Genomic DNA, 13,123 nt, shown 5'->3' with positions numbered 1-13,123 from the left:
CAGCACTGGTAAGGATCGCGCATACGCGATCCCTTACAGGAGCCGCGGCAGCCAGATGCAGAGGGAGGGGGCGGCCACACAAGGCTCTGACGTTTCGTGTACAGAGCCAGGCCACTCCTTAAGGCAGGGATAAGCCTGTACACGAAACGTCAGCACAGGAAGCTTGCTGAATGACGTCGCGGGTCACGTGACCCGCATCAGCACAGAAGAAACAAGACATTATAGATAAAGAGAGTGATTTACAAAGGTAATAGTAGATATGTTATAATGCTGATTGGCCTATATTATTATAACTCGGACAATCCCTTTAACAGAAGGAATTCTGTGACAACTAACCTTTTTCAGTGACTATGCAGAATGATCCATTAACTATTCCTGCTGAACTTTGCAGAATACAAGATGCTATAAGTGAAGAAAGTGCTGCGGCAGGCATCTCAACATTCAAAAATCTGTTACTGCAACCCACTGACCTCCTTCAGCTTATCCAGCTCATTCTGCAGTGCCTGCTTGGTTATGTCGACCTCAATCAGCTGCTGACGGAGCGTTTCATTCTCCTCCTCTGTTTTAGTCCGCTTTTCTTCCACATTTTCCAGCTCGTGATGAAGTCTCACTGATACGTCCTTGGCTACCTACAGTAAGATAATTGGAGAGTACACTAATGCTATAGCGATGGCGGATGTTATGCATGTTATGTTACTTTATGCATCTATCAGTCAATGATCTCAAATCTGATTAAATATTCATACGGTATTAAAAATAGATGGCATATATGATGATGTGACTCAAAGTGGTAATACAAGTAACTGCAATGTAGTCCTGAACTAGAAGATATTAAACATATTCTGTATTATTAACATGACTGAATCAGCACTCTTATGTTAGATTTTAATTCAGCACTTTATGGTCCAATGTGAGATTAACCTATTAGTCCAGCAGTTGGCGAGTCTACAGCAGATGTCCAGCAGTGCATGGTGGTCGTTACTGTATTGGCGCATGGGGCAGATTCACTGCAGATTTTTCACCCGCAATTCAGCAGGTTTTACAAAATCTCATCTGCACAGTGTGTAAAAAATCTTAGTGGAAATCACAACGGTAGTGACCTGTGGTGACTCTAAATCTACAGTCGTGGCCAAAAGTTTTGAGAATTACATAAATATTGGAAATTGGAAAAGTTTCTGCTTAAGTTTTTATAATAGCAATTTGCATATACTCCAGAATGTTATGAAGAGTGATCAGATGAATTGCATAGTGTTTCTTTGCCATGAAAATTAACTTAATCCCAAAAAACCTTTCCACTGCATTTCATTGCTGTCATTAAAGGACCTGCTGAGATCATTTCGGTAATCGTCTTGTTAACTCAGGTGAGAATGTTGACGAGAACAAGGCTGGAGATCATTATGTCAGGCTGATTGGGTTAAAATGGCAGACTTGACATGTTAAAAGGAGGGTGATGCTTGAAATCATTGTTCTTCCATTGTTAACCATGGTGACCTGCAAAGAAACGCGTGCAGCCATCATTGCGTTGCATAAAAATGGCTTCACAGGCAAGGATATTGTGGCTACTAAGATTGCACCTCAATCAACAATTTATAAGATCATCAAGAACTTCAAGGAAAGAGAATTCTTGTTAAGAAGGCTTCAGGGGCGTCCAAGAAAGTCCAGCAAGCGCCAGGATCGTCTCCTAAAGAGGATTCAGCTGCGGGATCGGAGTGCCACCAGTGCAGAGCTTGCTCAGGAATGGCAGCAGGCAGGTGTGAGCGCATCTGCACGCACAGTGAGGCGAAGACTTTTGGAAGATGGCCTGGTGTCAAGAAGGGCAGCAAAGAAGCCACTTCTCTCCAAAAAAAACATCAGGGACTGTTGAGGACTGGGGCAAAGTCATATTCTCCGATGAAGCCTCTTTCCGATTGTTTGGGGCATCTGGAAAAAGGCTTGTCCGGAGAAGAAAAGGTGAGCGCTACCATCAGTCCTGTGTTATGCCAACAGTAAAGCATCCTGAGACCATTCATGTGTGGGGTTGCTTCTCATCCAAGGGAGTGGGCTCACTCACAATTTTGCCCAAAAACACAGCCATGAATAAAGAATGGTACCAAAACACCCTCCAACAGCAACTTCTTCCAACAATCCAACAACAGTTTGGTGAAGAACAATGCATTTTCCAGCACGATGGAGTACCGTGCCATAAGGCAAAAGTGATAACTAAGTGGCTCGGGGACCAAACGTTGACATTTTGGGTCCATGGCCTGCAAACTCCCCAGATCTTAATCCCATTGAGAACTTGTGGTCAATCCTCAAGAGGCGGGTGGACAAACAAAAACCCACTAATTCTGACAAACTCCAAGAAGTGATTATGAAAGAATGGGTTGCTATCAGTCAGGAATTGGCCCAGAAGTTGATTGAGAGCATGCCCAGTCGAATTGCAGAGGTCCTGAAAAAGAAGGGCCAACACTGCAAATACTGACTCTTTGCATAAATGTCATGTAATTGTCGATAAAAGCCTTTGAAACATATGAAGTGCGTGTAATTATATTTCACTACATCACAGAAACAACTGAAACAAAGATCTAAAAGCAGTTTAGCAGCAAACTTTGTGAAAACTATTATTTGTGTCATTCTCAAAACTTTTGGCCACGACTGTACAATATGTCAATTTATGCAGCAAAATCTGTGGCAAAATTTGTAAAAATGAAAAACTTAAATTTTGCATGGACATAAGTATTCAGATCCTTTACTATGACACTTGAAATTTAGCTGTGGGGGCTTCCCATTTCTCTTGATCATCTCTGAGATGCTTCTACACCTTGATGGTGTTCACCTATGGTAAATTCAGTTGATTGGACATGATTTGGAAAGACACAGCTGTCTATATAAGGTCTCACAGCAGACAACGCATATCAGACCAAAAAACAAGCCATGAGGAGGAAAGAAAACATTGTAGATTCTTAAATGGAAGAAGTTTGAAACAACCAGGACTCTTCCAAGAACTGGTCACCCTACAAAACGAATTGGCGGAGAAGAGCCTTGATAAGAGAGGTGAGACCAAGATCCCAATAGTCACTCTGGCTGAGATCAATGATCCTGTGTGTACATGGGAGAAACTTCCAGAAGGTTAACCATCTCTGCAGCACTCCGCCAATCTGGGCTTCACTGCAGAGTGGCCAGAGAGAAGCCTCTCCTCAGTAAAAGACAAAATGAACGTTTGCAAAAAAAAAGCACCTAAAGGACTCCCTGACTGTGGGAAACAAGATTAGGGCCATTATTTAGAACCGCAGGGTTTGAAACGCGTACGTTAAACATGTGGTGTTGTGCTACATGGTTTTTATCTCTTCAATAAAGTCTGTGGATTTTATCAAGAAGCTAGAGTGCTGGACCGCTTTGCCCCGCTTTGGGTCTCCTGTGCATTTAGCACTCTGGGTGAAGCAAGATTCTCTGGTCTAATAAAGCAAAGATTGAACTTTTTTCACCTTCACACAAGACAATGACCAAGCACATAGTCAAGACAACTCTGTGTCCTTGAGTGGCCCAGCCTGAGCCCTGACTTGAACCCAATCAAGCATTTCTGGAGGGACCTGAAAATGGCTATCCATTGATGGTCTCCATCCAACCTGACAGAGCTTGAAAGGATCTACAGAGAAGAATGGCATACAATCCCCAAATCCAGATGTGCAAACCTTATGATATCATACCCAAGAAGGCGGGAGGCTATAATCACTGCCAAAGGTGCTTTACCTAAGTACTGAGTAAAAGGTCTTAATACTTATGTCAATGCAAGATTTTAGTTTTTCCTTTTCAATAAATTTGCTAAAATTTTGAACATTCTGTTTTCACTTTGTTATTATGGGGAATTGAGTGCAGATTGATGGGGGAACACTTGCATTTTTTATTTTTAAGTTAGCACAAGGCCGCAACATAACAAAATGTGAAAAAAAGTGAAAGGACCTGAAGACTTTTCAAATGCATTGTATATACTATATACTGTATATTTGTGTAGTTATATCTGTGCAGAACTTTCTTATGGGTTACAGCTTCTAATTATCTGGCATTTTGGCAGTTCAATAATAATAATACAATAGGACAGTGTGATAAGAATACAACTCCATCTGTCTCCATGTCCGTCTGTCTGCCTACATAGGCCGTTATAGAAAATTTCATAGTTCATGTCTTATTCCCAGTCTATGAATTCTACTGATGGGATTGCAGGGTAGAAGTTATCGCGGACTCCTGCTTGTAGATACACTGGAATAAGAAGAATATAATAAAACAAACATTCTTGATAATATTTATTCTTGCATTAATGGAACTTGATGGATAAACATTTTTTAATATTCTTAAAGAGGTTGTCTCATCATAGACAATAAGGGCATATCGCTAGGATATGCCCCCATTCTCTTATAGGCGCTGGGACCCGCACCTATATCGAGTACGGAGCCCCGCAAGGTGGTGGCTGGAGGACTCCGGTCCAGCCACCACCAAGCCGGCTCCCCATAAAAGTGAATGGGAGCGTACAGCGCATGCGCGGCCCCCGCTCCCATTCATTTCTTTGGGGTAGATGGAAATAGCCGAGCCAGAGCTCGGCTATTTTCACCGGCCCCATAGAAAATGAATGGAGGGCGGCTGCACATGCGTCATCCTTCACTTGAGGGGCTCCGTTCTCGATATAGGTGCGGGTCCCAGCGGTGGGACCCACACCTATAAGACAATGGGGGTATATCCTAGCGATATGCCCCCATTATCCATGATGAGACAACCCCTTTAAGTACTGGATAATAACTTACTTAGAAGAGGACCGAACCTATAAGACATCCCAAAATAAAATGATGCTGTTATCATTCTCAGGAATGTTTGTTTGGTTGTTTTTAAACAGAATACACTTAAATGGGATATTCTGGTAATTTCAAGTTTTCTGTTATCCACAAGATAGGGGATACCAATCAGATCAATGGAGGCACTTCTGTTGTGACCCCAACTAATCACGAGAATGGGGTCCCTGTACCCCGCAGTGGCAGGTCAGGCATCCGCACTGCCGCTCCATTCATCTCTATGGGACCTGCTAGAAATAGCAGAGTGCTAGTACTCAGCTATCTCCGGCAGTACCATAGATATCAATGGAGCAACAGAGCGCATGCCCGACCTTATCTGTGATGCAGGTGTAAAATCCACAGGACATCGATTTATGCTGCAACTTTCCAGAGCGGATTCACCCTGTGCAATGCATAGGGCAAAATCTGTGGCAATTCTGCACCATGTGGCCATACCCTAAAAATTTACACTAAATGAACATGCAGCATATAACAGATTTCTCTACAATCAGTAGCTTATAAAAGTACTGTTCTTACACATATACACCTATAATGTACGTATACACACACATATACTGCACATATACACACATACACCTATACTGTACATATACATACATATATACTGTACACATACACACACCTATATTGTACATATACACACACATACCTATACTGTACATATACACACATACACCTATACTGTACATATACACACACATATACTGTACATATACACACACACATATATACACATACTGTACATACACACACATATACTGTACATATACACACATACACCTATACTGTACATATACAGACACATATACTGTACATATACACACACATATATACACACATATACTGTACATATACACACATACACCTATACTGTACATATACACACACATATATACATACACACACATATACTGTACATATACACACATATATACTGTACATATACACACACACATATATACATACACACACATATACTGTACATATACACACACATATATACACACACACATATACTGTACATATACACACACACATATACTCTACATATACACATATACACCTATACTGCACATATACATACATATATACTATACACGTATACACCTATACTGTACATATACACACATATATACTGTACATATACACACGTATACACCTATACTGTACATATACACACATATATACTGTACATATACACACATACATACACCTATACTGTACATATACACACATATATACTGTACATATACACACATACATACACACACCTATACTGTACATACACACACACATATATACTGTACACATACATACACCTATACTATACATATACACACATTTACATACACATATATACTGTACATATACACACATACACCTATACTGTACATATACACACATATATACTGTACATATACACACATACATACACCTATACAGTACATATACACACACACACACATACTGTACATATACACACACATATACATACACACACCTATACTGTACATATACACACATATATACTGTACATATACACACATACATACACCTATACTGTACATATACACACACATACTGTACATATACACACACATACATACACACACCTATACTGTACATATACACACATATATACTGTACATATACACACATACACACCTATATTGTACATATACACATACCTATACTGTACATATACTCACACATATACATACACTATACATATACACATATTTACTGTACATATACACCTATACTGTACATATACACATATATATACTGTACATATACACACATACATCTATACTGTACATATACACACATATATACTGTACATATACACACACCTATATTGTACACATACACACACCTATACTGTACATATACACACATATACATACACCTATACTGTACATATACACACATACATACACCTATACTGTACATATACACATATATACTGTACATATACACACATACAAACACCTATACTGTACATATACACACATATATACTGTACATATACACACATACAAACACCTATATTGTACATATACACACACACACACACACCTATACTGTACATATACTCACACATATACATACAAACATACATACACCTGTACTGTACATATACACACATATACATACACACATATACTGTACATATACTGTACATATACACCTATACTGTACATATACACACATATACTGTACATATACACACATGCATACACCTATACTGTACATATACATATATACTGTACATATACACATATACTGTACATATACACACGTATATACTGTACATATACACACACCTATACATGTACTGTACATATACACATACATACATCTATACTGTACATGTAAACACATATACATACACACACCTATACTGTACAACATATATACATACACCTATACTGTACATATACACATACATACACACATACACCTATACTGTACATATACACACATATACTGTACATATACACATATACACCTATACTGTACATATACACACATATATACTGTACATATACAGACATACATAGCTATACTGTACATATACACACACCTATACTGTACATATACACACACACACTTATACTGTATATATATATATACATACAAACGCAAAAACACAAATGCAATAGCACTCTGCAACCAGCACTCTGCCCTGCCTCTATACTAGATGTTGAATGAGGCATTGGTGTACATTTTGGCCAAAGCGTAATAAGCCACTCACCACCTATACTGTACATATACACACATATACTGTACATATACACACATACACCTATACTGTACATATACACACATATATACTGTACATATACAGACATACATAGCTATACTGTACATATACACACACCTATACTGTACATATACACACACATATATACTGTATATATATATATATACATACACACACATACATATACAAACATATACACACATACACGCACATATACATATACACCTACATACATACACACATCTATACTGTACATATACACACATATACTGTAGATATATACACACATACATATACTATAGATATATACACGCATACATACATACATACACACACACATACATATACGCACATTCATACATATACACACACATATAAATACACACATACATAAATATACACACATATACTGTAGATATATACATGCATACATATACACACACATACACTCATATACATACACACACCTACGTAAATATACACACATACACACACACACATATACTGTAGATATATACACACATACATATACATACACACATATACTGTAGATATATACATGCATACATATATACACACACATACATATATATAGGGATCGACCGATTTTTTTTAGGGACGATACCGATAATTTGTGAACTTTCAGGCCGATAGCCGATAATTTATACCGATATTCTGGGAATTTTCATTTTTGGAAAAAAAATATTTCCTACACAAATCTGCTGAAAATTAATATGTTTATTGTTAACGTGTATTTTTTTTTTTTTGTAAATCTTTCTTTTTCATTTATACTTAAAGGGTTTCTATCACTTGGGATCACATAATTTGATGTCAGACACTAGCGATTTGCTAGTGTCTGCTCTTGCCAACCATCCTAATATAACAGCTTTTGGCCCTGCGGTTTTGATAGAAAACGAACTTTTATAAATATGCTAATGAGCCTCTAGGTGCTATGTGGGCGTCATTAGCACCTAGAGGCTCCGTCTACCTTCATACACAGCCGCCGCCCAGCTCGTCCCTCCAGCCCGCCCATGTCCTCCTCCGTGTGACGCAGCGGCCGAATTCTCGCGCATGCGCCGTGCGCGGCTGTATTCGGCGCATTTGAGATGTCTGAGCTCTGAGCGGTCAGACATTCAATGCGCATGCGCCGAATACAGCCGCGCACGGCGCATGCGCGGGAATTCGTACGCCGCGTCACACGGAGGATCGCATTCAGGAAGACATGGGCGGGCTGGAGGGACGCGCTGGGCGGTGGCTGTGTATGAAGGTAGACGGAGCCTCTAGGTGCTAATGACGCCCACATAGCACCTAGAGGCTCATTAGCATATTTATAAAAGTTCGTTTTCTATCAAAACCGCAGGGCCAAAAGCTGTTATATTAGGATGGTTGGCAAGAGCAGACACTAGCAAATCGCTAGTGTCTGACATCAAATTATGTGATCCCAAGTGATAGAAACCCTTTAATATTTTTGTGTTTTTTTTTTTTTTTACTAACTTTTAGCCCCCTTAGGGACTAGAACCCTTGTCCTATTCACCCTGATAGATCTCTACCAGGCTGAATAGGATCTCACACTGTCCCTGCTGCCCTGTGCTTTGTGCACACAGCAGCATGGAGCTTACCATGGCAGCCAGGGCTTCAATAGCGTCCTGGCTGCCATGGTAACCGATCGGAGCCCCAGGATTACACAGCTGGGGCTCCGATCGGAGGAGCAGGGGAGAGGGGATCCTGTGGACACTGCCACCAATGATTAATACTGGGGGGGGGGGGGGGGGGGCTTGGGTGGGGGGCGCACTGCGCCACCAATGATTAATACTGGGGGGCTTGGGGGGGCGCACTGCGCTACCAATGAAGATAAGTCTTTCATTAATTCATATACAGGAGGCAGGAGCTGGCTGCAGAATCACATAGCCGGCTCCCGACCTCTATGAGCGGTAGCTGCGATCTGCGGCACCTAAGGGGGTTAACTACCGCAGATCGCAGCTGCCGCTCATAGACTTCGGGAGCCGGCTATGTGATTCTGCAGCCAGCTCCCGCCTCCTGTATATGAATTAATGAAAGACTTATCTTCATTGGTGGAGCGGTGGCCACAGCCCCTCCCCTTCTTTTGTCCTCTCTCCTCTAATTGGTGGCAGCGGCAGCAGCATCACAGGGGGAGGGAGACACTGCTTCCTGCTCCCCTGTGCTGCGGAGGGAACACAGAGAGCGCTGACAGCAGCGCGATCTGTGTTCCCAATACGTTATCGGTATATCGGCAAAATAGATGCCGATACTGATAACAGTCAAAATACTGAATATCGGCCGATAATATCGGTAAAACCGATAATCGGTCGATCCCTAATATATACACACACATACATATACACACACACCTATACTGTAGATATATACTAGGGCTGCAGTAAACAATTATTTCAGTAATCGAGTATTCTATCGATTATTTTTTATGATTAATCGAGTACTCTAATAAGAAAAAATTAATTAATAGACTGTTTTCCTTTATAAAAACTCATTAGATCCCCTGCCATAAGCCCCCAACACCCTTCGTTCCCCCCTGTGCGACCAGCCCAAGTGCATCTGTTTACCCCAGTGCCATAAGCTCCACTGTCCCCCAGTGCTTTCAGCTTTTCCTCACCCCAGTGCTATCAGCTGCCCCCTCAGTGCCACCAGCTGCCCCCTCAGTCCTACCAGCTGCCTTCCCAGTGCCACCAGCTGCCACCCCAGTGCCATCAGCTGCCCCCCAGTGCCATCAGCTGCCCCCCAGTGCCACCAGCTGCCCCCCCAGTGCCACTAGCTTGCCCCCCAGTGCCACCAACTTGCCCCCCAGTGCCAAATGCCACCAGCTTGCCCCAGGTGCCATCAGCTTGCCCCCCAGTGCCATCAACTGCCCCCCAGTGCCAACAGCTTGCCCCCCAGTGCCAACTGCCACCAGCTTGCCCCCAAGTGCCACCAGCTTGCCCCCAGGTGCCACTAGCTTGCCCCACAGTGCCACCAACTGCCACGAGCTTGCTCCCCAGTGCCACCATCTTGCCCCCAGGTGCCACCAGCTTGCGCCACCAAGTACCCCCCAGTGCCACCATCTCCCCCTCCTAGCCATGTCCCCAGCGACAGTACCTACCTTTCCTGTAGGGGCGCCGCTCCACAGCTCCTCCATCTTCTTCTCTGCGTGCTGCACTGACGTCCTGACGTCACACAGCGTCGGGTCATAGTGCACGCTTACGTGCACTATGACCTGACGATGTGTCAGGAAGAAAGTGCAGCGCGCGGGCCGGCGATGACCACGGAGCGGTAAGTTATAGCAAACGCTTCACTCCCGCTCCGTGGTCACATGACACAAACAAATCCTCGATGCAAAAAATTTGCATCAATGATTTTTTGTGTCGAATTACTCGATTAAATCGAGTAATCGTTTCAGCCCTAATATACAGTATACACATACACACACCTATACTGTAGATATATACACACACACATATATTGTAGATATATACATACAGTACATACAAATATACACACACATAGATATACACACCTACATACATATACACACACATATACTGTAGATATATACAAACATACATATACACACACATACTGTAAACATACACACATACATTCTCATATATATATATATATACACACACACATATAAATATACAAACATACATTTAGTCACATATACATATACACAGTACAAATGTACTTTGTGGGATAAGACCCAGCCGCTCCACAGCATGAAATGGCTGATACCATAGAACAATAGTGTCTACAACAGGAAATACAGTTTATGGTCCATTGGAGCTCACCTTCAAGTCTTGCTCCAGGCTGCGTAGCAGCTCCCCATCTATCTCCCCCGTCTGAGCATAGCGAAGCTTCTTGCGCTCCGCTTTCCGGAGGCGGTATTGTAGAATCCTACAGTTTTTATTGGCTCTCTCCAACTCATGGCGCATTTCCTGCAGCTGACAAGCATCCTCCTCGAAGAAGGTATCCCTCATCTCATCCATCTCCGTCCTCATCTCTTCTATTTCATTCTGGTCATAAGAATATGGGGGAAGAGTGAGAAATGATTACAACTGAGGCCTCCTATACACGACCGCATCCGTTTTGTGGTCCGCAAACCACCGATCCTCAAAATACAGACACCTCCGTGTGGATACCAAAACTTCCTTATGGAAATGGCTGTTCTGGTCCAGGAATAAGACATGTTCTCTAAGACAACACATGGATGGTTAGCCACATTTTTTGAGGACTCTGAAATAAATGGGTCCGCGTGCGATCTGCAAAGACTGAGGATCGGATGCGGACCCATAAAACGGCTGTGTGGAGGAGGTAGGGATGTGAACAGTTACTTACCCTAAGAGCCGATTCTAACTGACCATACATGTTCATACCTAGCAGATCTGGGTTTGTCATGCAACCGTTTTGGGCACATCATTTACTAACAGGGTGACGGCAGTAAGCACATGACAAGCTCAGCCCCACTGCTCTGATGAGGCCTTGTGCCTGCGATGACATCACCGCCCGCACAGACAATGGCAGCCCTCACCTTCAGGCTCTCGTTCTCCTCCCTCAGCTTGTCCACTTCACCCTGCAGCTTGTCCTCCGCCCGTGCCGCTAGTTGCTGCTCCGGGGGCTGCTCGGCCTCGCCGCCATTGCCCTTGGAGCCCCCGGCCGCTGCAGCCAGGCCTTTCTTCAGGTGGAACTGCATGAGCTCGGACTGCAGGCAGCCTTCCTTCCAGTAGCCCCCGCCGCCGCTCTGCTTCTTGGGGCTCTTGCCCACCGCACCTGCAGCCTGTGCGCCATCCCCTCCTTTGGGGGAGGTTTTCCCCTTCAGCTTGACGTTCTTCGGGGACCCGTCCCCTGACTGCTCGGGGGTGGCCACTCTGCCTGCAGGTGACGGGTCGGAGGGGTCTTTGCGCTGAGCCTCCAGGGCTCCTGGTGACGGCTCTCCTGCAGCGGCCTCCGCCCTGACTGCTGCGCGTTCAGCACCACCGTGGCTGCGGACAGCTCCCTGCTCCGCGCCCTGCCAGGGATGCTGCGTGTCTGCCCGGCCGCCTCTCCCCGCCTGCTTCCCGCCCGCAGCCCTGGCCCCTGCTCTGACCGCGATGTCCCCGGCTCTGCCTGCTGACGACGCTCGCTCTTGTTTTCTGCTGCTGCTGCTGCTGCCCTCCGGATGCAGGCGAGGCTCAGCTGCAGTGGGAAGAGACGCAGCAGCGCCACCAGCTGGCCGGCTCATGGTCCTACCTTCTTCTGAGCCTAGCTGACAGGATGAGCTGTGCAAAACCCATCACCACCGGGCAATCTCCACCCAGACCCTTGGAGCAGAGAGGGGGAGGGGCGAGGAGCTGTCTGCATGGGGAGACAGTGGCATGCCTGCTGATCCATGCGTCTGGCCTTCACAATGGAAATAGCTGGAATCATAGCAAAGAGTAAAAGATCATTAGGATGGAAACAAGTCAGTTCCTGAAAGCCCTCCTTCCCTCCTACATATTCCATGATCAACTGTGAGGGGTGTTATTGGGTAGTTACCAGTCCGCAG

General features: G+C 43.7%; 1 protein-coding gene across 1 annotated transcript in view; it reads right to left on the bottom strand.

Annotated features, from left to right (window-relative positions):
* The window catches only part of SOGA3 (SOGA family member 3), an 80,272-nt gene extending 67,452 nt beyond the window's left edge, over nt 1-12,820 (bottom strand). Inside the window, exons 1-3 of the mRNA XM_040429114.1 lie at nt 12,131-12,820; nt 11,391-11,615; nt 471-629 (exon numbers count right to left, since the gene is read on the bottom strand). Coding sequence (XP_040285048.1) covers nt 471-629; nt 11,391-11,615; nt 12,131-12,820 — 1,074 coding nt within the window. The remainder of the gene's footprint in view (nt 1-470; nt 630-11,390; nt 11,616-12,130) is intronic.
* Between the last annotated feature and the right edge of the window lie 303 nt (nt 12,821-13,123).

The sequence above is a fragment of the Bufo bufo genome, chromosome 4 (genome assembly GCF_905171765.1).
Source record: "Bufo bufo chromosome 4, aBufBuf1.1, whole genome shotgun sequence".
NCBI classification, from domain to species: domain Eukaryota; kingdom Metazoa; phylum Chordata; class Amphibia; order Anura; family Bufonidae; genus Bufo; species Bufo bufo.
Note: the sequence above shows the minus strand (reverse complement) of the source record. Positions and strands in the feature narration are given on the sequence as shown.